At 30.8% G+C, this 13,416-nt stretch overlaps 1 protein-coding gene across 6 annotated transcripts in view; it reads left to right on the top strand.

Annotated features, from left to right (window-relative positions):
- The window catches only part of LOC117170716 (putative E3 ubiquitin-protein ligase UNKL), a 59,640-nt gene that overhangs the window by 15,158 nt on the left and 31,066 nt on the right, over nt 1-13,416 (top strand). For all 6 annotated transcript variants that reach the window (XM_033357723.1, XM_033357724.1, XM_033357721.1 and 3 more), the window contains one exon: nt 7,974-8,396. In XM_033357723.1, coding sequence (XP_033213614.1) covers nt 7,974-8,396 — 423 coding nt within the window. The remainder of the gene's footprint in view (nt 1-7,973; nt 8,397-13,416) is intronic.

The raw sequence follows: 13,416 nt of genomic DNA, 5'->3' as shown, positions 1-13,416 counted from the left end.
TTTTTTTTTGTTTTTTTTTTTTTTTGTTAAAAAATTAATCTTTTCGGTAGAAACAATTTTGCGGAAAATTAGTCTCCTGATAAAAATGTAACCATTTTCGGTTAAAATGCAACTAGTTTTGTTGAAAACTAATAATTCAACTATTTTTTATTTAAAAGAAAATTCTTTTTAGTTGAAATATCATGAATTGCATTTTTCGTTTAGAATTCATCTTTCTTGGTTGAAAATGTAACTATTTTTTGAAAATTAGTTTGTTTTTTTTAGTTTGTTAGAAAAATAATTTTTTTCTTACATTCGCATCATTTATGATTGAGAAAGTATTATAATTGTTAGAAATTTGACATTAAAGTTTTTCAGCAGATCTACACGTTTCGAAATCCCATTGAAACTGAAGTTCGCAACGTTTACAACGAAAAAATTTTGTTTTATAAAAAGTTCGAAACCTAATATTTATTTTTTCAAATGGTTCCATTTAATGACCAAAAAAGCCCAAAACAGTTTCATCCCCCTAGCACTCTAGGATCACCCCCAAAATCATCCCCCAAACATTAAAAAAATCATTAAAAATCCTCTAATTTTGAGACCTAAAATTTTATTCCTTTAGATGGTTCCATTTATTGTCCAAAAAAGCCTGAATCTCGAAAAAATGAACGGATCAAATAGATATTTGGCACACTTTTTGAAGGTCCTAAAAGAAAGCACGAGTTCGTTAACTAGCCATTTTGGATAAAAATACAAAAAGTGAGCGCATTTTGAAAATTTTTGAGACCACTTTTTTCTGAGTTTGAAAAATCTATGTACGAATATTAATAGTGTTAAAAAGGCGAACAATTTATCCCTAGGACTTTTCCGATAAAAAGAATATTCTCAGAGTTATAACATTTTCAAAATTTTTTTAATCAATCGAAAATCAAAATTTTAAGACAAACAACGCACGATATTAAAAAAAGTCAATAGAAGAAAAACATTCCTTTTTGAGGGCCCTATAAGTTTACCATAACAAATTTTTGGATTTTCTTGGAAAATCGAAAATTAACATTTTTATTGTACAAAAAAATAATGAAAAAATTCCATTTTGTGGTGAAACTATGCAGAATACGAAAAAAGATGAATGAACAAAAATTATGATCTCTAAAAAGATCTACAAATTCGTTAATAATTACTTCTTGATTTAACGCGTATTTTTTGTTTTATTCGTGAAAAATAACATTGTAAATAAAAAACAAATTTGTGCAAATACGACCAAAGTTATGAAGAAAAAAAGGTTGAACAAAACTGTTTATAAATGTCTGTCGAAAATCGGGAGCATAGCGCGAGTGTCACGCTGAGAATTTGTACATCGAAGCCTACAGAGCTTTGAGAAACTGAATCTCTAAGAATACTTAATGAAGTAGAAAAGTCAGAATATGAAGACGCATACAAATACTGCGATATAAAAGAGATCTTCTTGATCAAGCTTTATTTAAGCATTTAGAGCATTTTCAAGCATAAAGAATAAATATCCGAGTGCGAAGCGCGAGGTAACCCATTATCGAGCGTAAAGCGCGAGATTCATTAGACGCGCGCCCTAGGCGCGCTCAATCTTGCGATCGAAGCGGAACGCGCGCACAGCGCGTGATGAGCATGTGTCTGCGAAGCGGGCAGTTTTTTTAAAATTTGTTGGCTAAAAAGTATCACTTAGGCTAGTGTGCTTATTCACGCTCGAAAATAATTTTTCTTCATCACCCTAATACATCTGCATTAGTTAATGATGTGGCAACTGTGTGTTAAAAATCCGATTACATAATAAAAAAAGAAAAATAACATTCTCCCTGACAAGATGTTATTACTATGTAGCACGTCATGCGTAAAAGCGCGCTGTTGAGGATAAATGAGTGCGCAACCGCTAATTTTATCGCGTCTAATCTTGGCATAATGCATCTGAATGCATCTCCTTGATAAAGTCGTCGCGTGTTCCCTGAATCGCCTGTTGAGAATCGCGAGAAAAATCGAGCTATCCACAATTGACGTTCTTGGGTTTCCCTCCAAAATACTCGGTGCTTAGGGGACTCCAAACAAAGGAGCCTACTGATATTGATTTTCTCTTTACTGAGCACGCCAGAAACGAAGATTCATGAGGTTTTCTTTGTCGTGTTCCCCTCGCGACGCATGAACACCATGACAACCTAGCGCCTCTTTTCCCCTGCTTTTGCCCCTCCCAAAACTTTCTTCTCTCTCTTTCCCTATAAAATGGCCCCGTTTTAGATTTAGGTCAATCCTATGTCAGCTGATATTAATTGTTGGTTCCCTGGATTCACCGAAAATGGGAACTAGGTTTATCTACACCACTTGACGCGATGACGCAGCAAACGTATAAATATGCCTAATATAAACTCCACATTTCACTCTGAAATTGGGGATAAGAGTCGAGAAATTCCTTCGTTTGGAGTCGAACAGTAGCTGCCCTTGAACTCTTGTTATTGTTTTGAAACATTGTGAAAAGAATGGTTGCTTTTCAAATAATTGTTTTTCTTGCTTTCATGAATAGCTTTCAAATGTTCATGTGATTAAATCTTGAAGCTTTTAGAAATAAGCTTCTTGAATTTGGATTAAAAATATATAAAAAATACCATTTTTTAAAAACAATTTTTAGAATGAAATATTTTAATCAAATTCAAGACGCTAATTTTTTGTTAAATATTGTAATAACTATTTAAGAAATAAATGTTATTTTCACAGAAATAATTTCAAATGATAACAGAAGAGTCATTACATTTCAATTTTAAAAATTAAAAAAAAATTAAAGACAAAATTTTCTCATCTATTGTACATGCAATGTTGTTTTTGCTTTTTAAAGAATTCTTTACATACACTGTTTTTTGACAACTTTGTATTTTTGCTATAGTGTAAATGTTTTCATCAATATTGTTCGTCGCTATGAAAATGTTTAAAAGAATATTTGAAGCATTATTCTACTACAGTATTTTTAAAGTAAAGTTAACAACGAATTCAGTACATTGTAATTGAAGAAAAAATAACACAACATTAAATTATAAAAATTTTGTATGATTTTACGATGGCTACTATTTCGTGCCGAAACTTTTGTAGCAATTTAATTGTTTTAAATATACCTGGCCCTAAAGCCAAATTTCTTAATACCAGGAAAATTAAGGAAATGAGTCACATATTTTTTTAACTCAGAATTTTTGTAAAAAAAACCCTCTATAATTACACTGGAGTTGAGTTTTACCGGGCTTTTCTGGGGTGCCCGCAATGGCCTTTACGGTAAATCGGGACACTCCAAACCGTTCTTCTTGTTTGTGGCTTCTTATAGTGCCAAACCGTAAACTGTGTAACTTCGATCTCTCGTCCTCTTGGCAAACTTTTCCTGTATATAGGGATCTTGTAAAGCGGAACTCCACTGTAAGTGTTAATTTATATCACATTAAAATGTGTGAATTTGAAAGGTTTGATTTCGAAACTAATTTGAAAGTTTTTAAATTATTTGATTTTGACGGAATTTTCGAATCGTTTGAGTGGCATTTTCATTATTTGTCCTCGATTTAAAATTGTTTACCTTTGATGGCTTCAATTAAAAATAATGAATTTGAAAATTTTCGAAAGCCTACAATCATTTTAAATTGTAAATTATCTAATATTTGAAGTATTAAATTGTACAAATATAAGCACTTCTCATTTAAAATGATTAAATTCTGAACATTGTTCCTATTTAAAAGGTTTCTAAATGGAAAATTTGGAATTTTAAATGCTTTTTTAATTGTTTTAGGCTCTGGACTTTTAATGCAATTTTTTACGGCTATTGTTTAAAAATTGAATAATTTGTAATGGGTTTTCTTAGATTTTAGTGGTCAACCTGAATATTCAGAAGACATTATACTCGAGCGATTTCAAATTTGATATATTGAAACTGTATTTTTTTAAATAGTTTTCTGGAGATTTTTGGAAGTCCTTAAAATATTGTACGTTTTAAAAAAAATTGTGAAGCCCTTTAAAAAATTAATACCTCTCTAAATGTCGCAGACTCAATAGTTCTTAAATAAATTGAGGTTATTTTTATTTTAAAATTATGACATTTAAGACGTATTAAATTTCCAAAATATTATTTTATTGACTAGGGCATTTAAAAATGTGAAAACTTCAAAAATACATAGATACCTTAACATTTTTGACCACTTATTCTTCAATAAATTGTAATTTTCAAGCATTCAGAACGGCATATGCCAACCTTCAAGCATATGTGAGTTTTTATTTACGAAACACATTGTCAACTCTCATTTTTGGATTACAAAACTTTTTAATGAATAAAAATACTCAAAAAATCAAATTTGTTTACTCTAAGTCAAACTTAAGTAATAGTAGTGAATAGTAGTTTATGGGGAAAAATTTTGCCATTTGAATTATTATTTACCAAGTAGGAGAGAGTAAAAATTTTGTGATGTTCCTGAATATCGTCTATTTCGGCGATGTTTTACTACATTCTAATGTCGATAAACAATTTTCGTCCAGTACAGTTTCGATAGGTTTTTCACATCCTTTTCACAAAGCAAAAACAAATTTGACTTTTTTTAGAAAAAAGCATATTTTTATTTCAGAAGAAAGTTAATTTTTTTTTGCTTTAAGAACTTTAGGGTTAAAAAGTAGGATTTTTCTTTTTTTTTATGAAAATAAGCGTTAAGTGCCATAAAAAAAATCCAAAAAAGTGGACAGTTTTAGCGCTATGCGGCGCGAAGCGCTCAAGATCAGTGAATAAAACGAATTACAACAGATTTTGTTACAAAAGCGATGTCAACATAGAAATCACGGTTCAGACCGTGGTCTGTCAGATTTTCGCCTACACCGTTGACTCATATAGTGCGCTTCTGAAAACGATCAAACGCTAAGCGCCCAAGATTTTAACTTGACTAATTAATCACTTCTTTAAAGGCAGAAATGGTACCCAAAGTAACATTAGTAACTAGTGCGCACATCCTAGTAACTTTAGCGACACAAGCGATGTCTGTATACGAAACACGCATCATAAAGTGGTCAGTAAAATGTTTAGCCAAACCAACGACAATATGAGTCAACGGTGTTGACTCATATGTGCGCACTAGTTACTAATGTTACTTTGGGTACCATTTCTTCCTTTAAAGAAGTGATTGATTAGTCAAGTTAAAATCTTGGGCGCTTAGCATTTGATCGTTTTGAGAAGCGCGCTATATGAGTCAACGGTGTAGGCGAAAATATGACAGACCACGATCTGAACCGTGATTTCTATGTTGACATCGCTTTTGTAACTAAATCTGTTGTAATTCGTTTTATTCACTGATCATGAGCGCTTAGCGTTCGGCACTCTTGAGAACAGTACAATGTAATTATCGGAATGTATGCACTAGTTACTAATGTTACTTTGGGTACCATTTCTGCCTTTAAAAAAGTGATGAATTAGTCAAGTTAAAATCTTAGGCGCTTAGCGTTTGTTCGTTTTGGGAAGCGAGCTATATGAGTCATCGGTGTAGGTGAAAATATGACAGACCACGATCTGAACCGTGATTTCTATGTTGACATCGCTTTTGTAACAAAATCTGTTGTAATTCGTTTTATTCACTGATCTTGAGAGCTTAGCGCCGCATAGTGCTAAAACTGTCCATTTTTAAAAAATTTTTTACGGATATTTCATCCGGCACTTATAACCTTAAAAATTACAAAGTTTCAGCTAAATCCACCGAAAGCCATTTTTCCATACATTTAGTGCGGGGTCCTTTTGTCTTACACAATTTCTATCGTTTTTTCATGCCGTTTTTATTGGATATAACCCGTTCTTGGAAAAATAAATATTTGACATTGAAAAATTAGTCAGAAATAAATTTGATTTTTTTCATTGGAAACTTTTTAAAATTTGTTTAGGCTAGAGGAAAGATTGACTGTATTTTTCTGTGAATACCTTGAAATTTAAAAGTATACAAAATTAAATTTTTTAATCTAACGATTATTAAAGGAAAAAGCGCAAACTTTCTGTCTAGGCCAAAAGAAATTGTTAAAGAAACGTTCTGCTAAGAAAAAATGCAAATTTATCCTTGAACTTCATTTTTGGAGGTTAAATATTACTTTTTTTTGAAAAACTTTTATAATCAATGGGAAATGCGTGAAAACCCCTATCGAAACTATACTGACCAGAATTTTGATTACCACCACTAGAAGAGTTACAAATCGCCAAAACAGTGAATATATTCTCAAAAAATTCTAATATTTTAAAAAAATAAATAAACCATATAAATTCCACTATTTAACAATAAATCTCTTAAAAGGAGAAGCCAAATATTTCTTTTCAGATAAAGAAATGCAAAATAAAATATGCCTTGTTTAAAAAAATGCAAAATAAAATATGCCTTGTTTAAAAAAAATCCAATTTGTTTTTGGTTTTCATTTTGAAGGACAAATATTTCTTACAAAATACACCACACTCTCGCTTTTAGTCAAGTGTCGGGAGTGGCCTTCAAATAATCTTGGACTGATTTCGGGGGATCGATACGTAAACAGTGAGGGCCGGCTTGACTCGTTTCCAATTGGAATATATATCTATGTATACGACCTCACAACCGTTCTCGCCCTGCTCCTCTGAGCAGCTTAGGGACCCAGAAGAAGGCCGAGAACGGTATGACTGAAAGTGAGAGTTTGCTGTAATGCTTATATTATCAATGGAAAGTCCGTAAAAAAACTTATCGAAACTGTACTGAACGAATTTTTAAAATATTTATTAGAAGAGTTACAAATAAACGAAATAGACGATATCTGCGAAAATCTTAAAATGCTCACTCCGTCCTCCGAAGTAAATATTTATCCACATGACAAAAATCTTCCGCATAAACTACTATCCAATAGGATAATACTTTTTCCCAGTTTGACTTAGATCTGACAAGTTTAATTTTTAAGTGGTTAAGTTTCTGGAATAGTTATTCCCTGTATAAAAATAGTGAAAAACTTCAATAGCCCTCGCTTCTATAGCCTTTCTGAGAGTTCGTGCCGTGCCGCTTGTAGGTGTAACAGGTGCTGCGCGGGGTGCGCAGGACCTGCGGCTGTGACTAAGCCCAGCAGTCAGGCGTGAACAAACAAAAGCGGAGCAGCCTATAATGAGTTAGTTGCCTCCCATCGTCAGCCCCGAAATCGGGGCTATAGAAGAGTTTTACTCTATTTTGTAAGCAGTTACGTAATTTTTCATTTGAAAAGTATGCTTGCGACGAAAACCCTTGTGAAACAATTAATTTCTGATATTTGAGAAATATTTGACTTCTCAATTTATCAAAATATAATAAACTGATAAAACCTGATATTTTGAGAGATTGAGAAATCAAATAATTCTCAAATATCTTCAGAAATTAATTATTTCATAAGGTTTTTCGCCAGCAAGTATACTTTTCAAATCAAAAAATGACCTAACTGATTACGATGATTCATCAACAATATTTTTGGCTTTAATTCAAATAAAAGCGCAAGATCATCAGCTGTTACAAAACCGATTACAAAAACACTGTCAAGTTTATGACATAGGTTCAGTTATGATTTAAAAAACAAGCACGATTATGGACAAATTATCCTCTTCCAACTATTGCATTATCACAATTGCGTATTGCGATAAATGAATCAAATTTCGAGGTCGTGGGACTTTTTATTTCACGGTATAACATCTGAATCACTTTTGGAATTATTAAATAAAAAAGACTATTCACAAAAATGTTTGCCTTTCATAATCGTATTTTAAAATTAAACACTGACTTCATATGATCTCGAATTTAATTCTCTCAAAAGCAGAGTATATTAAATTTTTGTTTAACTCGTTTTGAGAAAAACTTTAAAGTTTCTTCTATTTTATTATCTGTTATTTTAAAAGTTGGTATTTCGATAGTATGATTTATAGTTTATTTTATATTTTACTGCTTAAGAGTAGAAATTAGAACTTAATACGAGTATTTCTAACTTTTGTTCTTCCGTCCCAGATGCCCATTTCTTCATCGAACGGCAGGAGATACCGAAAGGCGCTACCACCTGCGTTATTACAAAACTTGCATGTGCGTTCATGACACGGACACTCGTGGATTTTGTGTTAAAAATGGACCTCACTGCGCTTTCGCCCACGGCAATCACGATCTTCGCCCTCCCGTCTATGATATCAAGGAAATACAGGCGTTGGAAAATCCAGAATCTGACCCCAACAATTCCTCCAATGGGCCCAATATTCTCGACAAGGAAAGAAACCTCATGAATGAGGACCCAAAGTGGCAAGACACGAATTATGTCCTTAGCAATTACAAGACCGAGCCTTGTAAAAGACCACCGAGATTATGTCGACAAGGATACGCTTGTCCTCAGTATCACAATAGCAAAGATAAAAGGAGGAGTCCACGGAAATATAAATATAGGTGAGTTGAAAGTTAATTTTATCCTATAAATTTTAAGGCAAGTCGAGCAGTTAGTTCACCATTTGACTTTTGAGTGTACACCAGACTTGAAGATTTCAAAGATTTCAAGAAATTTTTATAGATTTTAAAGGATTTTTAGATTTCACAGCTATTTAGTCTATTTCCTTTTTTATAAATAAAGAAAAACTATAATGTTAGTATTCGAAATTGTTAAAATGATTTATTTTCTTTTTTAATATTTAGTTGATTTTTTATAATTATACTATTTTGCACTCGAAATTTATAACAAAGGATTCATTGATTCACAGAACAAAAATTCCTATTTAATTCATAATTTCATAAGACCGAGAATAAGGTTTTTTACTTCTGTATAGTAATTTATTTTTGAAGCAGGACTGCCGTACAGTTACATTTCTCCATCTTATTTTACATTTTATCTTTAAAAAAAGAAAATCTAAGTACTTTATAGAATAGAAAAAATTTCAAACTCTATAATGTAAAATTGAATTGATTCAAATCAGAAAGGTTCATCAGTCTTAAACGTTTTTTTTACAATGCCAACAGGTAATTTTATTTCCAATTAATGAATTAAAATGGTGTGTTAACATCAGCTAAGACATAACTGTTTTGGTTTAAATTTTCATAATTTTAGGCCCTTTCCAACTTCTGATACGCAAATATGAAAATTTTCGTTCCGAAATTCGACACTGTTTTTTTATTTTTTTTTATTTTCGCGGATGATGAACTCGTCGGGAGAAAAAAATCCAGGATTTACAGTATTTATGTAATCAGGTGTTATTTTATCTCCCTTAAAAATTTGCGTTTGTGTCGATCCTTTCTCTATTGAAATATCAATTTTCAAAATAACCCAAAAGATTGCTATTTTAAGGTTTAGTTAAACAAGGTAGTGACTAAGTTAAATTTGGCCCCATATTTAAAAATTCAATTTTCAAGGCGATTTTTTCATTTAAATATACTTTAAATTCTTAATTTTTCATTTTTCTATCTACACGTTATTCATCCGTGAAAATGAACATATCCAGTGACCAATTTCAAAACGAAAATTTTCCTGTTTCAGGATAAAAAGTTTCAAAAAATGAATACAGTCATGAAAAATCTAAAAATGAAGGTTACGAGGTAATTTTGAAATTTAAAAAACTGAATATGTTTCCAGTGAGATTATGAAACTGCTAAAAAATGGTTGTTTGAGTCGTTGTTCAACGCAATTTTCGTTAATAATTTCCCAACATTTTTCTGTTCGTTTGCATTTTGTAAATTAAATTAAAAGTAAAAGTAATTTTATAAATTTATATAATAAATAAGTTTAACAAACAAATAAAATGGAATGACGCTTATTTAGCTTGTTATGAAATTAATAATACAATTTATTTGAGCATTACTTTGAAAATATATTCATCCACGAATTCAGCAATAAAATGTAATCTAATTTTGTTAATCCAAGCCGGTAAAATAAATGTGTGAATCGAATCGAAATCTTTGAGTAGGTAAGTGTTTCTATTCACATTAGAGGCCTCTTTTTGCGAACAGTAGTCAATTTTAGTCATTTTCTTGTGTTAAAATTATTATTTTTTGTCAGTTTTTAGGTAAAATTAGTCACTTTTTCAAGTACATTAGTCTGTGTCGACCCTGTTAAAGCTATACAAATATATTTTTAAAATAGAAACTTCTAATTTTAGGAAATTAAATGGTGAATATACCTACATTGATTCGTCATTTTGAAATTAATTAAAAATATGTGATAAAAATGCAAAAAACAACTTCAAAGATTTCACAAAATTTCCAAGAATTTTCAGAAATTTCCAAATATTTCAAGAGATTCTGTTGAAAGCTTTTAATTTCTAGTGTTAACTTCTTTTAAAATAAAATACTTTCTCAATGTTCCGATCTTCAAAATTGGCAAAGAGAAAATTGTTTATGTTTTCAGAGTGATAAATTAAAATGTTTTTTTTTTTTTAATTTATTAGTTGAAGAATTTTTTTGTTGGGTTCTCCTTTCAGATTAAAAAAATTCAAAATCAAATAATTATAAATTTGAATGAACTATTTTTTGAAGTGCTTAATACTTCTTCGAATTGAATTAATTGTAGGTTAATCACTATTCAATTCCGGACATATTTTTTATGTCTCTTGCATTCGTTTGAAATATTTCAGGGGTTTTCTAAAGATTCCGATAAATTTGTAATAGATGTGAAAGGATTTTTAATATTTTAGGGAATCTTAAAAGATTCACGTGGTTGAAGTTCTGAACGTTCAAATGAACGAAATATTTTTAATGATGACTTTGCAAACCAGGAAAAGTGCAGGAGAAGTGAGGTATTTTGTAGGTCAGATGATTTTTTCGATTTTTTTATACTTGCTAATTAACTTATCCTAAGGATCAGTTACAAAATTGATCAAAGGTTATGAAATATTCTAAACAGCCCTGTGCATCTATCTCTCCATATTTCAAATTTTAACTTGATCCCGCAATTGCCCGAAGTTGATTAGTAACTAATATCTCCAGCGCGGCGCTAGTTGTTCCATGACTCTCTGCTTTTGCATAGAAAGCAATAGGACTAGATTTTAAAAAAATTTTTTTAGTAAACAAAATTTTATTTTCATGCAACAAAATTATTGAAATAAAAAGAATTTTACTCATTTAACATTTCAAAACAGTTTTCGAATCATTTTCTATGAATACTTAAGAGAAAATATTAATTAAAAGGCCGTACAATAATCCTGGCAAAGCGAAATATATCTTCTACTAATTTGAATAAAAAGTAAAGTATTATTTTTAACATTTATTTTCGACAACATACCCAGGAAACAAAAATCCATTCACTTGTATTTGAATGGGTTTTGAGGTCTTCTGAATAGCGTATCTGTCACTGGAATTCCAGATACCCGCTCATAGAAGTGAGTTTTGAATAAGAAAACGGCTTTTTCAATTGGCCGCGTAATTTTTTTCTCGTACCCATTCAGTATCGATTATGAATCAGCATTAAACAATAGAGGAACAATAGTTCCGATAGAAAGTTATTAATTTAAATAAAACAAATTTAATTTAAATAGTTAAAATTATTTATTAAAAACTAGTTAAATGAGCAAGTTTTAAGAAAATCCTGGGGTACATGTAGTGTACTTTCATTTATAGACTATTTATTTTCAGGAAATTTAATATTTTGTTGAACATTGTTTTTCACATATTGGCATCACACATCTGAACGTTGAAAATATATTTATATTTTTTACACAACAAAAACTGAATTGTTTCTTTTAACTTACGTTTATAAATTCTCGTTATCACTGAAAGTGAAAAATAAATAAGTTATAATCTGTAGGTTATATGAAACTTCACATTTACCTGAAACCAATCTTAAATTCACAAAAACTATCTCGTTTTATTTTATGGAAATTACCTTTAACAATAATGCGGGTATTGAATTTCTTAACATTTTGATGTTTGTGATGCAAATGGATATGTGAGAATTGCAGAGTGCGTTATTTCTAACACGTGGACTCCTTGCAGCCATTTGCATGTGCACTGGATAAATTGAATATCACTGGCGCTTAATTCAGTAAAAATCTTATAATTCTTGCACAAAATAATCTACTGAAAACCATTGTAAAAAAGAGTTATAACTAAATAATCATTAAATTTAGAAATAAATTGTCGCATCAATTATAATATAAAGCAATATTATTTAACTTAAATTTCTTTAATTTTTGATTAATCAGAATTGTCCCAATCAAATGTATTACTTCATACTTCTTATTCGAAAGAATTAATTCTTTAAATTTTAATCTGCATGTTCTACTTAGTTAAAATTAACCTGAGGTGATATACAATTGGCAGATTCACGCTTGTTGCAAATTGCTGTGTCCGTGGTATTTTTACTATTCGTTGTAATCTTTTAAGAACTCCATTTCATATTAAATCTCAACCCATTCATGTGCACATTAATGAATCGTGGAATGCCCATAGGAATTATTTCAGGTTAGTCAGTCTCATTCAACTCTATTCACGAAGCATTTTAACGAATGTGGAATGGTAGATTGAAAGCACCGCGCTCAAGTGACCGATTAAAAATATGGCCAACCGATTGCATTTTCATTCTTTCAATCTGCAAATGACAGTTACGCAAATCAAACCGACTCGATTTTTATCGGTTCTTTTTTCCTGGGTAGTAAATCATATTAATAATGAAATGTAAAAAATGTTCCCGAAGAAAACTTTGAATTATATAGAGTTTAAACTTACTTATTGAATTGAAATAAATTTAAATTTGAAAAAATGTTATTTAATAATCAGTGAAGAATATAAAAAATGATTCTATTTACATCTTGAACGTTTTATAGAGTTATAATTTATATTTGTTCCTCTAAAAAATAATTTTTTTTCTACAATTTTACTTATTAAATACATTATTTTAAATGATGTTTACTTATTTTGATATTACATGTTCATACATACAAATTTAATTCAATTTCAATTACATTATATTCATTAAAACGGGGTGTCGAAAGGCGGATTTGAAATATGGTAAGGAGTAGTTCTGATTTTGAATGAAAGAGCGAAACAGCATCTCGGAGATCATGATTTCGTATCTCCCAGACTGCTGTAGGGTAGAATAAAAGTAGGAATCAGAAGATTATTTATCACAGCATGCTACGCGCCAGTTGATAGCGATCCCAGAGATGTAACAGACGCCTTCTGGGACACTCCAAATGACACAGTAAATTTTTGCGAACATGGGGAAAGAATAATTCTGCTAAGATATAGGAACGGATAGGTGGGCATCCAAAATCAGGATACAGAAAGAGTACTATGTAATTTTGGGGATCCAATAACAAACTACGAGGGTAGTTCAATAAGTCCTTAGAATGACCAACATATGGCGCGCGAATCGATCCAAATAATCTGTTTTCAGTCAGCACCACTCCCGACTAGATATATGGTGCAGTCACAGTCCACATCTTCTGAGTATACGTGTTTTTATAACCAATTGAAAAAAAAATTG

Source organism: Belonocnema kinseyi, chromosome 4 (genome assembly GCF_010883055.1).
Source record: "Belonocnema kinseyi isolate 2016_QV_RU_SX_M_011 chromosome 4, B_treatae_v1, whole genome shotgun sequence".
Lineage (NCBI taxonomy): Eukaryota > Metazoa > Arthropoda > Insecta > Hymenoptera > Cynipidae > Belonocnema > Belonocnema kinseyi.
This window is presented reverse-complemented; position numbering and strand designations above follow the sequence as displayed.